Raw genomic sequence first — 21,150 nt, 5'->3', positions numbered from 1 at the left:
GCGCTGTCAATCACCCCGAAGCCCTGCCCACATAGAGCTGCGCTGCAGTGTAAAAAATGGGGAACACAGATGTTTGTTTACCATCAATACTCTGTGAGCTAAACACCATCAGCAGCACAGGGCTGTCCCTGTCCTCTGCAAGCTAAACACCATCAGCAGCACAGGTCTGTCCCCATCCTCTGATAACTAAACACCATCAGCAGCACAGGTCTCACTTGTCCTCTGTGAGCTAAACACCATCAGCAGCACAGGTCTGTCCCCGTCCTCTGATAACTAAACACCATCAGCAGCACAGGTCTGTCCCCGTCCTCTGATAACTAAACATCATCAGCAGCACAGGTCTGTCCCCGTCCTCTGCAAGCTAAACACCATCAGCAGCACAGGTCTGTCCCCATCCTCTGATAACTAAACACCATCAGCAGCACAGGTCTCACTTGTCCTCTGTGAGCTAAACACCATCAGCAGCACAGGTCTGTCCCCGTCCTCTGATAACTAAACACCATCAGCAGCACAGGTCTGCCACCGTCCTCTGTAAGCTAAACACCATCAGCAACACAGGTCTGTCCCTGTCCCCTGAGATAAACACCATCAGCAACACAGGGCTGTCCCCATCCTCTGATAACTAAACACTATCAGCAACAAAGGTCTGTCCCCGTCCTCTGTGAGCTAAACACCATCAGCAACACAGGTCTATCTCCATCCTCTCTGAGCTAAACACCATCAGCAGCACAGGTCTGTCCCCGTCCAGATAATTGCTACAATGTAATAGTCTGTGATGCTCCAGTTACAACTGTAACTAATTCCCACCCCAGAGAAGGGATCCTTCACCTGCAGCTCGTGGGGCCGTGATGTGAAGCCGTGATGTGGGGCTCGTGGGGCCATGACGTGGGGCTCGTGGGGCCATGACGTGGGGCTCGTGGGCCATGATGTGGGGCTCGTGGGCCATGATGTGCGGCTCATGGGCTGCGACGTGGGGCTTGTGGCGCCATGATGTGGGGCTCGTGGGCCATGATATGTGGCTCGTGGGCCGTGATGTGGCTCGTGGGCTGTAATGTGGTTCTTGTGGGGCCGTGATGTGCGGCTCGTGGGCTGTAATGTGGTTCTTGTGGGGCCGTGATGTGGGGCTTGTGGGGCCGTGATGTGCGGCTCGTGGGCTGTAATGTGGTTCTTGTGGGGCCGTGATGTGCGGCTCGTGGGCTGTAATGTGCGGCTTGTGGGCTGTAATGTGCGGCTTGTGGGCTGTGATGTGCGGCTCGTGGGCTGTAATGTGCGGCTCGTGGGCTGTAATGTGCAGCTCGTGGGCTGTAATGTGCGGCTCATGGGCTGTTATGTGGGGCCGTGATGTGCGGCTTGTGGGCCGTGATGTGTGGCTCGTGGGCTGTAATGTGTGGCTCGTGGGCTGTAATGTGCGGCTTGTGGGCTGTAATGTGCGGCTTGTGGGCTGTAATGTGCGGCTTGTGGGCTGTGATGTGCGGCTCGTGGGCTGTAATGTGCGGCTCGTGGGCTGTAATGTGCGGCTCGTGGGCTGTAATGTGCGGCTCGTGGGCTGTAATGTGCGGCTCGTGGGCTGTAATGTGCGGCTCGTGAGCTGTAATGTGCGGCTCGTGGACTGTAATGTGGGGCTCGTGGGGCCGTGATGTGCGGCTCGTGGGCCGTAATGTGCGGCTCGTGGGCCGTAATGTGCGGCTCGTGGGCCGTAATGTGCGGCTCGTGGGCCGTAATGTGCGGCTCGTGGGCCGTAATGTGCGGCTCCTGGGCCGTAATGTGCGGCTCGTGGGCCGTAATGTGCGGCTCGTGGGCCGTGATGTGCGGCTCGTGGGCTGTGATGTGCGGCTCGTGGGCTGTGATGTGCGGCTCGTGGGCTGTGATGTGCGGCTCGTGGGCTGTAATGTGCGGCTCGTGGGCTGTAATGTGCGGCTTGTGGGCTGTAATGTGGGGCTCGTGGGGCCGTGATGTGCGGCTTGTGGGCTGTGATGTGCGGCTCGTGGGCCGTGTTGTGCGGCTCGTGGGCCGTAATGTGCGGCTCGTGGGCTGTAATGTGCGGCTCGTGGGCTGTAATGTGCGGCTCGTGGGCTGTAATGTGCGGCTCGTGGGCTGTAATGTGCGGCTTGTGGGCTGTAATGTGGGGCTCGTGGGGCCGTGATGTGCGGCTTGTGGGCTGTGATGTGCGGCTCGTGGGCCGTGATGTGCGGCTCGTGGGCCGTAATGTGTGGCTCGTAGGCTGTAATGTGCGGCTCGTGGGCTGTAATGTGCGGCTCGTGGGCTGTAATGTGCGGCTCGTGGGCTGTAATGTGCGGCTCGTGGGCTGTAATTTGCGGCTCGTGGGCTGTGATGTGCGGCCCGTGGGCTGTGATGTGCGGCTCGTGGGCTGTAATGTGGGGCTCGTGGGCTGTAATGTGCGGCTCGTGGGCTGTAATGTGGGGCTCGTGGGCTGTAATGTGCGGCTCGTGGGCTGTAATGTGCGGCTTGTGGGCTGTAATGTGGGGCTCGTGGGGCCGTGATGTGCGGCTTGTGGGCTGTGATGTGCGGCTCGTGGGCCGTGTTGTGCGGCTCGTGGGCCGTAATGTGCGGCTCGTGGGCTGTAATGCGCGGCTCGTGGGCTGTAATGTGCGGCTCGTGGGCTGTAATGTGCGGCTCGTGGGCTGTAATGTGCGGCTTGTGGGCTGTAATGTGGGGCTCGTGGGGCCGTGATGTGCGGCTTGTGGGCTGTGATGTGCGGCTCGTGGGCCGTGATGTGCGGCTCGTGGGCCGTAATGTGTGGCTCGTAGGCTGTAATGTGCGGCTCGTGGGCTGTAATGTGCGGCTCGTGGGCTGTAATGTGCGGCTCGTGGGCTGTAATGTGCGGCTCGTGGGCTGTAATTTGCGGCTCGTGGGCTGTGATGTGCGGCTCGTGGGCTGTGATGTGCGGCTCGTGGGCTGTAATGTGGGGCTCGTGGGCTGTAATGTGCGGCTCGTGGGCTGTAATGTGGGGCTCGTGGGCTGTAATGTGCGGCTCGTGGGCTGTAATGTGGGGCTCGTGGGCTGTAATGTGCGGCTCGTGGGCTGTGATGTCTACCTGCCATCAGGTCTAGAAACCGACTAAGGAGCCTGTTCGCAGACTGTGTATCTCCACACAGGAGAGCAGATCTGGATGAGCAAACAAATATTCTACAATGCAATATTATTCATCCCCTGTAAGTGAATCCTTTGTAGCGCCCCCTTTTGCTGCGATTACAGCTGCAGTCTCTTGGGGGATGTGTCTATCAGTTTTGCACATGGAGAGGCTGAAATTCTCGCCCATTCTTTGTAAACAGCTGGAGCTGAGTGAGGTTGGATGGAGGCGTTTGTGAACAGCAGTTTTCAGCTCTTTCCACAGATTCTCGATTGGGTTCAGGTCTGGACGGTGACTTGGCCATTCTAACACCTGGATACGTTTATTTGTGAACCATTCCATTGTAGATTTTGCTTTGTTTGGGGTCATTTTCTTGTTGGGAGACAAATCTCCGTCCCAGTCTCAGGTCTTTTGCAGACTACAACAGGTTTTCCTCTAGAATGGTCCTGTATTTGGCTCCATCCATCTTCCCATCAATTTTACCATCTTCCCTGTCTCTGCTGAAGAAATGCAGGCCCAAACCATGATGCTGCCTCCACCATGTTTGACAGTGGGGATGGGGTGTTCAGGGTGATGAGCTGTGTTGGGCACATATCGTTTGGCATTGTGCCCCAATAGTGTGATTTTGGTTTCCTCTGAGCAGAGCACCTTCTTCCACATGTTTGGTGTCTCTGGCGGCTTGTGGCAAACTTTAAACAACACTTTTTATGGATATCTTTGAGAAATGGCTTCTTCTTGCCACTCTTCCATAAAGGCCAGATTTGTGCAGTGTACGGCTGATTGTTGTCCTATGGACAGACTCTCCCCCCTCAGCTGTAGATCTCTGCAGATCATCCAGAGGGATCATGGGCCTCTTGGCTGCATCTCTGATCAGTCTTCTCCTTGTGTGAGAGGATAGTTTAGATGTACGGCCGGGTCTTGGTAGATTTGCAGTGGTATGATCCTCCTAACATTGCAATATGATCGCTTGCACAGGGCTCCTTGGGATGTTTAAAGTTGTGGAAATCTTTTTGTAACCAAATCCGGCTTTAAACTTCTCCACAACAGTATCACGGACCTGCCTGTTGTGTTCCTTGGTCTTCATGATGCTCTCTGCGCTTTACACAGAACATGAGACTATCACAGAGCAGGGGCATTATACGGAGACTTGATCACACACAGGGGCTTATATTTATCATCATCAGTCATTTAGGACAACATTGCATCATTCAGAGATCCTCAATCAACTTCTGGAGGGAGTTTACTGCACTGAAAGTATAAAGGGGATGAATAATATTGCACGCACCAATTTACAGTTTATCTTTTACAAAAGTTTAAAATAAGCAATAAATTTCCTTCCTCTTCACAATTGTGTCACTTGTTGCTGATTCTTCATCATAAAATTAACATTTTTATCTTTGTGTTTGAAGCCTGAAATGTGGGGAAAGCTTGAAAAACTCAAGGGGGCTGAATACTTCCGCAAGGCACTGTATACACTGCACAGTACCACTCCTCCTGTCCTGTATACCCGGTGTAGTGCCCAGTATCTGCCGTTACACAGCGCTGAGTAGTATACTTGGCTCTGCTACATCTGGGTTTTGGTGCAGACGTGGTGTTCTAGTGAGAGATCCATTAATTGTGGTAGTGGCTGCTGTGGCCGCCCTTTCTTCCCCGCACTCGCTCTGTCACTGTGAGTAGATTAGTGCCGCGCTGCGCAGAGACTCGTAAACCTCCTCCTGACTCTTTTACCCATATTAATCTATCTCCTCTAATCCCTGAGCAAGAGCAGCCAAGGTGACTCCCAGCCAGAGACTGGCCAGCAGTGTAAGGGTTAATGGTGGGTGAGGGGCAGACGTGGCCTTACATTCTGGGGTGCTCAGGCCTCTGTATATTAGGCCCAATGGATCAGATCTGATCCTCAGTTCATTATTTGCTCCATTGGAGGATGAGCTGTAATTATCTTCTCACTGCACAACCCAGCGCCAGGAGTGTGTGCAGAGTACAACCCAGCGCCAGGAGTGTGTGCAGAGTCCAACCCAGCGCCAGGAGTGTGTGCAGAGTCCAACCCAGCGCCAGGAGTGTGTGCAGAGTCCAACCCAGCGCCAGGAGTGTGTGCAGAGTCCAACCCAGCGCCAGGAGTGTGTGCAGAGTCCAACCCAGCGCCAGGAGTGTGTGCAGAGTCCAACCCAGTGCCAGGAGTGTGTGCAGAGTCCAACCCAGCGCCAGGAGTGTGTGCAGAGTACAACCCAGCGCCAGGAGTGTGTGCAGAGTACAACCCAGCGCCAGGAATGTGTACAGAGTACAACCCAACGCCAGGAATGTGTACAGAGTACAACCCAGCGCCAGGAATGTGTACAGAGTACAACCCAACGCCAGGAATGTGTACAGAGTACAACCCAGCGCCAGGAATGTGTGCAGAGTACAACCCAGCGCCAGGAGTGTGTAAAGAGTACAACCCAGCGCCAGGAGTGTGTAAAGAGTACAACCCAGCGCCAGGAGTGTGTAAAGAGTACAACCCAGCGCCAGGAGTGTGTACAGAGTACAAACCAGCACCAGGAATGTGTACAGAGTACAACCCAACGCCAGAAATGTGTACAGAGTACAACCCAGCGCCAGGAATGTGTGCAGAGTACAACCCAGCGCCAGGAATGTGTGCAGAGTACAACACAGCGCCAGGAATGTGTGCAGAGTACAACCCAGCGCCAGGAATGTGTGCAGAGTACAACACAGCGCCAGGAATGTGTAAAGAGTACAACCCAGCGCCAGGAATGTTTACTGAGGATGCTGCCTGTTTGTGTGTATTATGAAGTACAGACTAGGTACTGCGCCGAGACTAAATCCAAGCAATGCCACCTATCCATCACCAGAGATCAGCGGTGACATCACTGAGAACACCTCCTATCCATCACCAGAGATCAGCAGTGACATCACTGAGAACACCTCCTATCCATCACCAGAGATCAGCGGTGACATCACTGAGAACACCTCCTATCCATCACCAGAGATCAGCGGTGACATCACTGAGAACACCTCCTATCCATCACCAGAGATCAGCGGTGACATCACTGAGAACACCTCCTATCCATCACCAGAGATCAGCGGTGACATCACTGAGAACACCTCCTATCCATCACCAGAGATCAGCGGTGACATCACTGAGAACACCGCCTATCCATCACCAGAGATCAGCGGTGACATCACTGAGAACACCGCCTATCCATCACCAGAGATCAGCGGTGACATCACTGAGAACACCTCCTATCCATCACCAGAGATCAGCGGTGACATCACTGAGAACACCTCCTATCCATCACCAGAGATCAGCGGTGACATCACTGAGAACACCTCCTATCCATCACCAGAGATCAGCAGTGACATCACTGAGAACACCTCCTATCCATCACCAGAGATCAGCGGTGACATCACTGAGAACACCTCCTATCCATCACCAGAGATCAGCGGTGACATCACTGAGAACACCTCCTATCCATCACCAGAGATCAGCGGTGACATCACTGAGAACACCACCTATCCATCACCAGAGATCAGCGGTGACATCACTGAGAACACCGCCTATCCATCACCAGAGATCAGCAGTGATATCACTGAGAACACCGCCTATCCATCACCAGAGATCAGCAGTGACATCACTGAGAACACCTCCTATCCATCACCAGAGATCAGCGGTGACATCACTGAGAACACCTCCTATCCATCACCAGAGATCAGCGGTGACATCACTGAGAACACCTCCTATCCATCACCAGAGATCAGAGGTGACATCACTGAGAACACCTCCTATCCATCACCAGAGATCAGCGGTGACATCACTGAGAACACCTCCTATCCATCACCAGAGATCAGCGGTGACATCACTGAGAACACCTCCTATCCATCACCAGAGATCAGCGGTGACATCACTGAGAACACCTCCTATCCATCACCAGAGATCAGCGGTGACATCACTGAGAACACCACCTATCCATCACCAGAGATCAGCAATGACATCACTGAGAACACCGCCTATCCATCACCAGAGATTAGCGGTGACATCACTGAGAACACCTCCTATCCATCACCAGAGATCAGCGGTGACATCACTGAGAACACCGCCTATCCATCACCAGAGATCAGCAGTGATATCACTGAGAACACCGCCTATCCATCACCAGAGATCAGCAGTGACATCACTGAGAACACCTCCTATCCATCACCAGAGATCAGCGGTGACATCACTGAGAACACCTCCTATCCATCACCAGAGATCAGCGGTGACATCACTGAGAACACCTCCTATCCATCACCAGAGATCAGAGGTGACATCACTGAGAACACCTCCTATCCATCACCAGAGATCAGCGGTGACATCACTGAGAACACCTCCTATCCATCACCAGAGATCAGCGGTGACATCACTGAGAACACCTCCTATCCATCACCAGAGATCAGCGGTGACATCACTGAGAACACCACCTATCCATCACCAGAGATCAGCAATGACATCACTGAGAACACCGCCTATCCATCACCAGAGATCAGCGGTGACATCACTGAGAACACCTCCTATCCATCACCAGAGATCAGCGGTGACATCACTGAGAACACCGCCTATCCATCACCAGAGATCAGCGGTGACATCACTGAGAACACCTCCTATCCATCACCAGAGATCAGCAGTGACATCACTGAGAACACCTCCTATCCATCACCAGAGATCAGCGGTGACATCACTGAGAACACCTCCTATCCATCACCAGAGATCAGCGGTGACATCACTGAGAACGCCTCCTATCCATCACCAGAGATCAGCGGTGACATCACTGAGAACATCGCCTATCCATCACCAGAGATCAGCAGTGACATCACTGAAAACACCGCCTATCCATCACCAGAGATCAGCGGTGACATCACTGAGAACACCGCCTATCCATCACCAGAGATCAGCGGTGACATCACTGAGAACACCTCCTATCCATCACCAGAGATCAGCGGTGACATCACTGAAAACACCGCCTATCCATCACCAGAGATCAGCGGTGACATCACTGAGAACACCTCCTATCCATCACCAGAGATCAGCAGTGACATCACTGAGAACACCACCTATCCATCACCAGAGATCAGCGGTGACATCACTGAGAACACCTCCTATCCATCACCAGAGATCAGCAGTGATATCACTGAGAACACCTCCTATCCATCACCAGAGATCAGCGGTGACATCACTGAGAACACCACCTATCCATCACCAGAGATCAGCGGTGATATCACTGAGAACACCTCCTATCCATCACCAGAGATCAGCGGTGATATCACTGAGAACACCTCCTATCCATCACCAGAGATCAGCGGTGACATCACTGAGAACACCTCCTATCCATCACCAGAGATCAGCAGTGACATCACTGAGAACACCTCCTATCCATCACCAGAGATCAGCGGTGACATCACTGAGAACCCCGCCTATCCATCACCAGAGATCAGCAGTGACATCACTGAGAACACCTCCTATCCATCACCAGAGATCAGCGGTGACATCACTGAGAACACCTCCTATCCATCACCAGAGATCAGCAGTGACATCACTGAGAACACCGCCTATCCATCACCAGAGATCAGCGGTGACATCACTGAGAACACCTCCTATCCATCACCAGAGATCAGCGGTGACATCACTGAGAACACCTCCTATCCATCACCAGAGATCAGCAGTGACATCACTGAGAACACCTCCTATCCATCACCAGAGATCAGCGGTGACATCACTGAGAACACCTCCTATCCATCACCAGAGATCAGCGGTGACATCACTGAGAACACCACCTATCCATCACCAGAGATCAGCGGTGACATCACTGAGAACACCTCCTATCCATCACCAGAGATCAGCAGTGACATCACTGAGAACACCTCCTATCCATCACCAGAGATCAGCGGTGACATCACTGAGAACACCGCCTATCCATCACCAGAGATCAGCAGTGACATCACTGAGAACACCTCCTATCCATCACCAGAGATCAGCGGTGACATCACTGAGAACACCTCCTATCCATCACCAGAGATCAGCAGTGACATCACTGAGAACACCGCCTATCCATCACCAGAGATCAGCGGTGACATCACTGAGAACACCTCCTATCCATCACCAGAGATCAGCGGTGACATCACTGAGAACACCTCCTATCCATCACCAGAGATCAGCAGTGACATCACTGAGAACACCTCCTATCCATCACCAGAGATCAGCGGTGACATCACTGAGAACACCTCCTATCCATCACCAGAGATCAGCGGTGACATCACTGAGAACACCGCCTATCCATCACCAGAGATCAGCGGTGACATCACTGAGAACACCTCCTATCCATCACCAGAGATCAGCGGTGACATCACTGATTATACCGCCTATCCATCACCAGAGATCAGCGGTGACATCACTGAGAACACCTCCTATCCATCACCAGAGATCAGCGGTGACATCACTGAGAACACCTCCTATTCATCACCAGAGATCAGCGGTGACATCACTGAGAACACCTCCTATCCATCACCAGAGATCAGCGGTGACATCACTGAGAACACCTCCTATCCATCACCAGAGATCAGCGGTGACATCACTGAGAACACCGCCTATCCATCACCAGAGATCAGCGGTGACATCACTGAGAACACCTCCTATCCATCACCAGAGATCAGCGGTGACATCACTGATTATACCGCCTATCCATCACCAGAGATCAGCGGTGACATCACTGAGAACACCGCCAATCCATCACCAGAGATCAGCGGTGACATCACTGAGAACACCTCCTATTCATCACCAGAGATCAGCGGTGACATCACTGAGAACACCTCCTATCCATCACCAGAGATCAGCGGTGACATCACTGAGAACACCTCCTATCCATCACCAGAGATCAGCGGTGACATCACTGAGAACACCTCCTATCCATCACCAGAGATCAGCAGTGACATCACTGAGAACACCTCCTATCCATCACCAGAGATCAGCAGTTACATCACTGAGAACACCTCCTATCCATCACCAGAGATCAGCGGTGACATCACTGAGAACACCTCCTATCCATCACCAGAGATCAGCGGTGACATCACTGAGAACACCTCCTATCCATCACCAGAGATCAGCAGTGACATCACTGAGAACACCGCCTATCCATCAGCAGAGATCAGCGGTGACATCACTGAGAACACCGCCTATCCATCACCAGAGATAAGCGGTGACATCACTGAGAACACCTCCTATCCATCACCAGAGATCAGCGGTGACATCACTGAGAACATCTCCTATCCATCACCAGAGATCAGCTGTGACATCACTGAGAACACCGCCTATCCATCACCAGAGATCAGCGGTGACATCACTGAGAACACCTCCTATCCATCACCAGAGATCAGCGGTGACATCACTGAGAACACCTCCTATCCATCACCAGAGATCAGCGGTGACATCACTGAGAACACCTCCTATCCATCACCAGAGATCAGCGGTGACATCACTGAGAACATCGCCTATCCATCACCAGTGACATCACTGAGAACACCTCCTATCCATCACCAGAGATCAGTGGCCGTGATTTCAATGCTTTCACACATACAGCAGATCATGGCCGGTTTTCCCACTGCAGTGTGTATTGGGGATCAGTCAGCAGTTACGTCACAGCCCGGATACATCACGGATTCGTCAGTAGTATTGGAGCGGTATATAGTGATGTCCTTTTGACGACCGCACAGGAGTGGGGGGGGGGGGGGGACCTGACAGGGAGGCAGGAGCGGGGAGCACATTTTACCGGGAGCGATTCCTATCATGGCAGCCGCTGATCAGAGATGACAAGTCAGGGAAGGGTCTCTGCCAACAACTATGGTTAGCGGCTCTTTATCTGATGTCATGCACTGTTAGGGAGTGTTGCTCTGCAGTGTAATTCTGCCGAGCTCTACAGCAGCTTTCTGAGCTTTTACATTGTGTTATTCTTTGCTTTCTGAACCCCGTACATCTGAGTTCAGGTTTTCTTTTGCAATTTTGTCACTAATGTCTGGGGAAAAAAATCACATCAAGTTTACTATGAAGTTACTCTTCACTGGACATTGTGCTCTATTCTAGATCCTGTATGTGTGATGTAGTGTTGGACATTGCTTCTTCCTCTGGGTTAGTGGTTTTTTTTTTGTTTTACTGATGATCATTGCTTCTTTCTCCGGGTCTTGTGTATGTTTTGTAGTTCTGGACATTGCTTCTTCCTCCGGGTCTTGTGTGTATTCTGGGCATTGCTTCTTCCTTCGGGTCTTGTTTATGTTCTGCACAATGCTTCTTCCTCGGGGTCTTGTGTGTGTTCTGGACATTGTTTCTTCCTCCGGGTCTTGTGTATGTTCTGGACATTGCTTCTTCCTGCGGGTCTTGTGTGTGTTCTGGACATTGCTTCTTCCTCCAGGTCTTGTGTGTGTTCTGGACATTGCTTCTTCCTCCAGGTCTTGTGTGTGTTCTGGACATTGCTTCTTCCTCCAGGTCTTGTGTGTGTTCTGGACATTGTTTCTTCCTGTGGGTCTTGTGTGTGTTCTGGACATTGCTTCTTCCTCCGGGTCTTGTGTGTGTTCTGGACATTGCTTCTTCCTGCGGGTCTTGTGTGTGTTCTGGACATTGTTTCTTCCTCCGGGTCTTGTGTGTGTTCTGGACATTGCTTTTTCCTGCGGGTCTTGTGTGTGTTCTGGACATTGCTTCTTCCTCCGGGTCTTGTGTGTGTTCTGGACATTGTTTCTTCCTGTGGGTCTTGTGTGTGTTCTGGACATTGCTTCTTCCTCCGGGTCTTGTGTGTGTTCTGGACATTGCTTCTTCCTGCGGGTCTTGTGTGTGTTCTGGACATTGCTTCTTCCTCCGGGTCTTGTGTGTGTTCTGGACATTGCTTCTTCCTTCGGGTCTTGTGTATGTTCTGGACAATGCTTCTTCCTCCAGGTCTTGTGCGTGTTCTGGACATTGCTTCTTCCTCCAGGTTTTGTGTGTGTTCTGGACATTGCTTCTTCCTCCAGGTCTTGTGTGTGTTCTGGACATTGCTTCTTCCTCCAGGTCTTGTGTGTGTTCTGGACATTGCTTCTTCCTGTGGGTCTTGTGTGTGTTCTGGACATTGCTTCTTCCTCCGGGTCTTGGGTATTCTAGAGTTCTGGACATTGCTTCTTCCTGTGGGTCTTGTGTGTGTTCTGGACATTGCTTCTTCCTCCGGGTCTTGTGTGTGTCCTGGACATTGCTTCTTCCTGCGGGTCTTGTGTGTGTTCTGGACATTGCTTCTTCCTCCGGGTCTTGTGTGTGTTCTGGACATTGCTTCTTCCTCCGGGTCTTGTGTGTGTTCTGGACATTGCTTCTTCCTTCGGGTCTTGTGCGTGTTCTGGACATTGCTTCTTCCTCCGGGTCTTGGGTATTCTAGAGTTCTGGACATTGCTTCTTCCTGCGGGTCTTGTGTGTGTTCTGGGCATTGCTTCTTCCTCTGGGTCTTGTGTGTGTTCTGGACATTGCTTCTTCCTCCGGGTCTTGGGTGTGTTCTGGACATTGTTTCTTCCTCCGGGTCTTGTGTATGTTCTGGACATTGCTTCTTCCTGCGGGTCTTGTGTGTGTTCTGGACATTGCTTCTTCCTCCAGGTCTTGTGTGTGTTCTGGACATTGTTTCTTCCTGTGGGTCTTGTGTATGTTCTGGACATTGCTTCTTCCTGCGGGTCTTGTGTGTGTTCTGGACATTGCTTCTTCCTCCGGGTCTTGTTTGTGTTCTGGACATTGCTTCTTCCTCCGGGTCTTGTGTGTGTTCTGGACATTGCTTCTTCCTCCGGGTCTTGTGTGTGTTCTGGACATTGCTTCTTCCTGCGGGTCTTGTGTGTGTTCTGGACATTGCTTCTTCCTCCGGGTCTTGTGTGTGTTCTGGACATTGCTTCTTCCTTCGGGTCTTGTGTATGTTCTGGACAATGCTTCTTCCTCCAAGTCTTGTGCGTGTTCTGGACATTGCTTCTTCCTCCAGGTCTTGTGTGTGTTCTGGACATTGCTTCTTCCTCCAGGTCTTGTGTGTGTTCTGGACATTGCTTCTTCCTCCAGGTCTTGTGTGTGTTCTGGACATTGCTTCTTCCTGTGGGTCTTGTGTGTGTTCTGGACATTGCTTCTTCCTCCGGGTCTTGGGTATTCTAGACTTCTGGACATTGCTTCTTCCTGTGGGTCTTGTGTGTTCTGGACATTGCTTCTTCCTCCGGGTCTTGTGTGTGTTCTGGACATTGCTTCTTCCTGCGGGTCTTGTGTGTGTTCTGGACATTGCTTCTTCCTCCGGGTCTTGTGTGTGTTCTGGACATTGCTTCTTCCTCCAGGTCTTGTGTGTGTTCTGGACATTGCTTCTTCCTTCGGGTCTTGTGCGTGTTCTGGACATTGCTTCTTCCTCCGGGTCTTGGGTATTCTAGAGTTCTGGACATTGCTTCTTCCTGCGGGTCTTGTGTGTGTTCTGGGCATTGCTTCTTCCTCTGGGTCTTGTGTGTGTTCTGGACATTGCTTCTTCCTCCGGGTCTTGGGTGTGTTCTGGACATTGTTTCTTCCTCCGGGTCTTGTGTATGTTCTGGACATTGCTTCTTCCTGCGGGTCTTGTGTGTGTTCTGGACATTGCTTCTTCCTCCAGGTCTTGTGTGTGTTCTGGACATTGTTTCTTCCTATGGGTCTTGTGTGTGTTCTGGACATTGCTTCGTCCTCCGGGTCTTGTGTATTCTAGAGTTCTGGACATTGCTTCTTCCTGCGGGTCTTGTGTGTGTTCTGGACATTGCTTCTTCCTCCGGGTCTTGTGTGTGTTCTGGACATTGCTTCTTCCTCCGGGTCTTGGGTGTGTTCTGGACATTGCTTCTTCCTCCGGGTCTTGTGTGTGTTCTGGACATTGTTTCTTCCTGTGGGTCTTGTGTGTGTTCTGGACATTGTTTCTTCCTGTGGGTCTTGTGTGTGTTCTGGACATTGTTTCTTCCTGTGGGTCTTGTGTGTGTGTTCTGAACATTGCTTCTTCCTGCGGGTCTTGTGTGTGTTCTGGACATTGTTTCTTCCTCCAGGTCTTGTGTGTGTTCTGGACATTGCTTCTTCCTCCAGGTCTTGTGTGTGTTCTGGACATTGTTTCTTCCTGTGGGTCTTGTGTGTGTTCTGGACATTGGTTCTTCCTGCGGGTCTTGTGTGTGTTCTGGACATTGCTTCTTCCTCCGGGTCTTGTGTGTGTTCTGGACATTGCTTCTTCCTCCGGGTCTTGTGTGTGTTCTGGACATTGTTTCTTCCTGTGGGTCTTGTTTGTGTTCTGAACATTGCTTCTTCCTGCGGGACTTGTGTGTGTTGTGGACATTGTTTCTTCCTCCAGATCTTGTGTGTGTTCTGGACATTGCTTCTTCCTCCAGGTCTTGTGTGTGTTCTGGACATTGTTTCTTCCTGTGGGTCTAGTGTGTGTTCTGGACATTGTTTCTTCCTCCGGGTCTTGTGTGTGTTCTGGACATTGTTTCTTCCTGTGGGTCTTGTGTGTGTTCTGGACAATGCTTCTTCCTCCGGGTCTTGTGTGTGTTCTGGACATTGCTTCTTCCTCCTGGTCTTGTGTGTGTTCTGGACATTGCTTCTTTCTTCGGGTCTTGTGTATGTTCTGGACAATGCTTCTTCCTCCGGGTCTTGTGTGTGTTCTGGACATTGCTTCTTCCTCTGGGTCTTGTGTGTGTTTTGGACATTGCTTCTTCCTCCGGGTCTTGTGTATGTGTTCTGGACATTACTTCTTCCTCCGGGTCTTGTGTGTGTTCTGGACATTGCTTTTTCCTCCAGGTCTTGTGTGTGTTCTGGACATTGTTTCTTCCTGTGGGTCTTGTGTATGTTCTGGACATTGCTTCTTCCTCCGGGTCTTGTGTGTGTTCTGGACATTGTTTCTTCATGTGGGTCTTTTGTATGTTCTGGACATTGTTTCTTCCTCCAGTTCTTGTGTATGTTCTGGACATTGTTTCTTCCTGCGGGTCTTGTGTATGTTCTGGACATTGCTTCTTCCTCCAGGTCTTGTGTGTGTTCTGGACATTGCTTCTTCCTCCAGGTCTTGTGTGTGTTCTGGACATTGCTTCTTCCTCCAGGTCTTGTGTGTGTTCTGGACATTGCTTTTTCCTCCAGGTCTTGTGTGTGTTCTGGACATTGCTTCTTCCTGCGGGTCTTGTGTGTGTTCTGGACATTGTTTCTTCCTGTGGGTCTTGTGTGTTTTCTGGACTTTGCTTCTTCCTCCAGGTCTTGTGTGTTTTCTGGACATTGCTTCTTCCTGCGGGTCTTGTGTGTGTTCTGGACATTGCTTCTTCCTCCAGGTCTTGTGTGTGTTCTGGACATTGCTTCTTCCTCCAGGTCTTGTGTGTGTTCTGGACATTGTTTCTTCCTGTGGGTCTTGTGTGTGTTCTGGACATTGCTTCTTCCTGCGGGTCTTGTGTGTGTTCTGGACATTGCTTCTTCCTCCGGGTCTTGTGTGTGTTCTGGACATTGCTTCTTCCTCCAGGTCTTGTGTGTGTTCTGGACATTGTTTCTTCCTGTGGGTCTTGTGTGTGTTCTGGACATTGTTTCTTCCTGTGGGTCTTGTGTGTGTTCTGGACATTGTTTCTTCCTGTGGGTCTTGTGTGTGTTCTGGACATTGCTTCTTCCTGCCGGTCTTGTGTGTGTTCTGGACATTGTTTCTTCCTCCAGGTCTTGTGTGTGTTCTGGACATTGCTTCTTCCTCCAGGTCTTGTGTGTGTTCTGGACATTGTTTCTTCCTTTGGGTCTTTTGTGTGTTCTGGACATTGTTTCTTCCTGTGGGTCTTGTGTGTGTTCTGGACATTTTTTCTTCCTGTGGGTCTTGTGTGTGTTCTGGACATTGCTTCTTCCTTCGGGTCTTGTGTGTGTTCTGGACATTGTTTCTTCCTCCAGGTCTTGTGTGTGTTCTGGACATTGTTTCTTCCTGTGGGTCTTGTGTGTGTTCTGGACATTGTTTCTTCCTCCGGGTCTTGTGTGTATTCTGGACATTGCTTCTTCCTGTGGGTCTTGTGTGTGTTCTGGACATTGTTTCTTGCTGTGGGTCTTGTGTGTGTTCTGGACATTGCTTCTTCCTGTGGGTCTTGTGTGTGTTCTGGACATTGTTTCTTCCTGTGGGTCTTGTGTGTGTTCTGGACATTGCTTCTTCCTCCGGGTCTTGTGTGTGTTCTGGACATTGTTTCTTCCTGTGGGTCTTGTGTGTGTTCTGGACATTGTTTCTTCCTGTGGGTCTTGTGTGTGTTCTGGACATTGTTTCTTCCTGTGGGTCTTGTGTGTGTTCTGGACATTGCTTCTTCCTGCGGGTCTTGTGTGTGTTCTGGACATTGTTTCTTCCTCCAGGTCTTGTGTGTGTTCTGGACATTGCTTCTTCCTCCAGGTCTTGTGTGTGTTCTGGACATTGTTTCTTCCTGTGGGTCTTTTGTGTGTTCTGGACATTGTTTCTTCCTGTGGGTCTTGTGTGTGTTCTGGACATTGTTTCTTCCTGTGGGTCTTGTGTGTGTTCTGGACATTGCTTCTTCCTTCGGGTCTTGTGTGTGTTCTGGACATTGTTTCTTCCTCCAGGTCTTGTGTGTGTTCTGGACATTGTTTCTTCCTGTGGGTCTTGTGTGTGTTCTGGACATTGTTTCTTCCTCCGGGTCTTGTGTGTATTCTGGACATTGCTTCTTCCTGTGGGTCTTGTGTGTGTTCTGGACATTGTTTCTTGCTGTGGGTCTTGTGTGTGTTCTGGACATTGCTTCTTCCTGTGGGTCTTGTGTGTGTTCTGGACATTGCTTCTTCCTGCGGGTCTTGTGTGTGTTCTGGACATTGTTTCTTCCTCCAGGTCTTGTGTGTGTTCTGGACATTGTTTCTTCCTGTGGGTCTTGTGTGTATTCTGGACATTGCTTCTTCCTGTGGGTCTTGTTTGTGTTCTGAACATTGCTTCTTCCTGTGGGTCTTGTGTGTATTCTGGACATTGCTTCTTCCTGCGGGTCTTGTGTGTGTTCTGGACATTGTTTCTTCCTGTGGGTCTTGTGTGTGTTCTGGACATTGTTTCTTCCTGTGGGTCTTGTGTGTGTTCTGGACATTGTTTCTTCCTGTGGGTCTTGTGTGTGTTCTGGACATTGTTTCTTCCTCCGGGTCTTGTGTGTATTCTGGACATTGCTTCTTCCTGTGGGTCTTGTGTGTGTTCTGGACATTGTTTCTTGCTGTGGGTCTTGTGTGTGTTCTGGACATTGCTTCTTCCTGTGGGTCTTGTGTGTGTTCTGGACATTGTTTCTTCCTGCGGGTCTTGTGTGTGTTCTGGACATTGCTTCTTCCTGTGGGTCTTGTGTGTGTTCTGGACATTGCTTCTTCCTGTGGGTCTTGTGTGTGTTCTGGACATTGTTTCTTGCTGTGGGTCTTGTGTGTGTTCTGGACATTGCTTCTTCCTGCGGGTCTTGTGTGTGTTCTGGACATTGTTTCTTCCTGTGGGTCTTGTGTGTTTTCTGGACATTGTTTCTTGCTGTGGGTCTTGTGTGTGTTCTGGACATTGTTTCTTCCTCCGGGTCTTGTGTGTATTCTGGACATTGCTTCTTCCTGTGGGTCTTGTGTGTGTTCTGGACATTGTTTCTTGCTGTGGGTCTTGTGTGTGTTCTGGACATTGCTTCTTCCTGTGGGTCTTGTGTGTGTTCTGGACATTGTTTCTTCCTGTGGGTCTTGTGTGTGTTCTGGACATTGCTTCTTCCTGCGGGTCTTGTGTGTGTTCTGGACATTGTTTCTTCCTGTGGGTCTTGTGTGTGTTCTGGACATTGTTTCTTCCTGTGGGTCTTGTGTGTGTTCTGGACATTGTTTCTTCCTGCGGTTCTTGTGTGTGTTCTGGACATTGCTTCTTCCTGTGGGTCTTGTGTGTGTTCTGGACATTGTTTCTTCCTCCGGGTCTTGTGTGTATTCTGGACATTGCTTCTTCCTGTGGGTCTTGTGTGTGTTCTGGACATTGTTTCTTCCTCCGGGTCTTGTTGTTCTGGACATTGTTTCTTCCTCCGGGTCTTGTGTGTCTTCTCTGTCGTATTCTCCAGAATCTTCCGCGTCTTCCTTCTTTATCTGTGGGTCGTGTTCTCTGGTCTGTACATTATTCAGTGTAGACTTTAGGAGTCTCCCGGGAGGAGTAATCTGCAGTAATAAATGTTCCCTCTGCTCCTTGTTAATGTTTATCTGTCTATTATACTAAACTGTTAACCGTTCATTCTAACGAGCCTGTGGTTCAGGTAGGCGCTGGCCGGAACAGTGCGAAGGGCTGGCGGGCACTGTGCGGAGGGCTAGCAGGAACAGTGCGGAGCAGTGGTGGGCACTGTGCGGAGCGGTGGCGGGCACTGTGCGTAGCAGTGGCAGGAACTGTGCAGAGGGCTGGCAGGCACTGTGCGGAGCGCTGGCGGGAACTGTGCGGAGGGCTGGCGGGCACTGTGCTGAGGGCTGGCGGGCACTGTGCGGAGCGGTGGCGGGCACTGTGCGGAGGGCTGGCGGGCACTGTGCGGAGGGCTGGCGGGCACTGTGCTGAGGGCTGGCGGGCACTGTGCTGAGGGCTGGCGGGCACTGTGCGGAGCGGTGGCGGGCACTGTGCAGAGGGCTGGCAGACACTGTGCGGAGGGCTGGCGGGCACTGTGCTTAGGGCTGGCGGGCACTGTGCAGAGGGCTGGCGGGCACTGTGCGGAGTGGTGGCGCGCACTGTGCAGAGGGCTGGCGGGCACTGTGCGGAGGGCTGGCGGGCACTGTGCGGAAGTCTGGTGGGCACTGTGCAGAGGGCTGGCGGGCACTGTGCAGAGGGTTGGCGGGCACTGTGCGCAGGGCTGGTGGGCACTGTGCAGAGGGCTGGCGGGCACTGTGCGGAGGGCTGGCGGGCACTGAGCAGAGGGATGGTGGGCACTGTGCGGAGGGCTGGCGGGCACTGTGCAGAGGGCTGGTGGGCACTGTGCAGAGGGCTGGAGGGCACTGTGCGGATGGCTGGCTGGCACTGTGCAGAGGGCTGGCTGGCCCTGTGCAGAGGGCTGGCGGGCACTTTGCGGAGGGGTGGCGGGCACTGTGCGGAGCGGTGGCGGGCACTGTGCAGAGGGCTGGAGGGCACTGTGCGGAGGGCTGGCTGGCACTGTGCAGAGGGCTGGCAGGCACTGTGCGGGGAGGTGGCGGGCACTGTGCAGAGGGCTGGCGGGCACTGTGCGGAGCGGTGGCGGGCACTGTGCGGAGGGCTGGCGGGCACTGTGGCACTGCGTGGAGCGCTGTTGTCTGTATTATTTTCAGGCCACACTCTTGCCAGTATCATGAGTCCGAGCACCCCGCATGTCTTCCGGATCGCCGGCGGCTCGTATAAAGGCTCCGCTCCTGATGGCGCTTCTGTGAGTGCAGCAATCATGTAATGTGTTCCTTTCCTCCTAGTTTGGCGCTGCACCCGGAGAGGCTGCTGGTGGCTACTGGGCAAGTCGGGAAGGAGCCGTATATCTGCGTGTGGGACTCCTACTCCGTGCAGACAGTCTCCATACTGAAGGATGTACACACTCACGGGGTCGCCTGCCTGGCGTTTGATCTGGACGGTCAGGTGGGTGCACAAAGCTGCAATAAGATGCATTGTCAAATGTACGGGGGCCGCACAATGTCATGTGGTTTAGGAGGCAAATCCTCATGGTGCACAGCGTAGCACATTGGTGGGCACAGGAGCCAGTGATTCTGTTATAGCTGTTCTCCATTGTTGGCTGCTGGAGCCGGCTGTTTTCCATTGGTGGCTGCTGGAGCCGGCTGTTCTCCATTGGTGGATGCTGTAGCCGGCTGATCTCCATTGGTGGATGCTGTAGCCGGCTGTTCTCCATTAAGTGCAGGGGCCTACTTTTCTCCATTGGTGTTGCTGGTGCCGGCTATTCTCCATTGGTAATTGGTGTGCTCAGGCCAGCTGTTCTCCATTAGTGATTGGTGGACTCGGGCTGACTGTTCTTAGGCCGGCTGTTCTCCATTGGTGGATATAGGGGCCAGCTGTTCTCCATTGGTGGGTATAGGGGCCGACTGTTCTCCATTGGTGGATATAGGGGCCGACTGTTCTCCATTGGTGGGTATAGGGGCCGGCTGTTCTCCATTGGTGGATATAGGGGCCGGCTGTTCTCCATTGGTGGGTATAGGGGCCGGCTGTTCTCCATTGGTGGGCGCAGGAGTCGGCTGTTCTCCATTGGTTGGTGCAGGTGCCGGCTGTTCTCCATTAGTGATTGGTGGACTCGGGCTGACTGTTCTCCATTTGGCTTAGGCCGACTGTTCTCCATTGGTGGGTATAGGGGCCGACTGTTCTCCATTGGTGGGTATAGGGGTATAGAGGCCGGCTGTTCTCCATTGGTGGGTATAGGGGCTGGCTGTTCTCCATTGGTGGGTATAGGGGCCGGCTGTTCTCCATTGGTGGGTATAGGGGCCGGCTGTTCTCCATTGGTGGGTGCTGGAGCCGGCTGTTATCCATTGGTGGGTGCTGGAGCTGACTGTTCTCCATTGGTGGGTTATAGGGGCCGGCTGTTCTCCATTGGTGTGTATAGGGGCCGGCTGTTCTCCATTGGTGGCTGCAGGAGCTGGCTGTTCTCCATTTGTGGGTGCAGGAGCCGGGTGTTCTCCATTGGTAGGTGCTGGAGCCGGCTGTTCTCCATTGGTAGGTGCTGGAGCCGGCTGTTCTCCATTGGTTGGCGCAAGAGCCGGCTGTTCTCCATTGGTGGGTGCTGGAGCAGGCTGTTCTCCATTGATGGATGCTGGAGCCGGCTGTTCTCCATTGGTGGGCATAGGAGCCAGTGATTCTGTTATAGCTGTTCTCCATTGGTGGCTGCTGGAGCCGGCTGTTCTCCATTGGTGGCTGCTGGAGCCAGCTGTTCTCCATTGGTGTTTGCTGGAGCCGGCTGTTCTCCATTGGTGGGTGCTGGAGCCGGCTGTTCTCCATTGGTGGGCATAGGAGCCAGTGATTCTGTTATAGCTGTTCTCCATTGGTGGCTGCTGGAGCCGGCTGTTCTCCATTGGTGGCTGCTGGAGCCAGCTGTTCTCCATTGGTGTTTGCTGGAGCCGGCTGTTCTCCATTGGTTGGTGCTGGAGC

The 21,150-nt window shown here is 52.3% G+C and overlaps 1 protein-coding gene across 3 annotated transcripts in view; it reads left to right on the top strand.

Moving 5' to 3' along the window:
• EML5 (EMAP like 5) overlaps positions 1 to 21,150 on the top strand; it is a 209,534-nt gene that overhangs the window by 60,382 nt on the left and 128,002 nt on the right. For all 3 annotated transcript variants that reach the window (XM_075330633.1, XM_075330632.1, XM_075330634.1), the window contains exon 2: positions 19,479 to 19,638. In XM_075330633.1, coding sequence (XP_075186748.1) covers positions 19,479 to 19,638 — 160 coding nt within the window. The remainder of the gene's footprint in view (positions 1 to 19,478; positions 19,639 to 21,150) is intronic.

Source organism: Anomaloglossus baeobatrachus, chromosome 12, assembly GCF_048569485.1.
Source record: "Anomaloglossus baeobatrachus isolate aAnoBae1 chromosome 12, aAnoBae1.hap1, whole genome shotgun sequence".
Classification (NCBI taxonomy): Eukaryota; Metazoa; Chordata; class Amphibia; order Anura; family Aromobatidae; genus Anomaloglossus; species Anomaloglossus baeobatrachus.
Note: the sequence above shows the minus strand (reverse complement) of the source record. Positions and strands in the feature narration are given on the sequence as shown.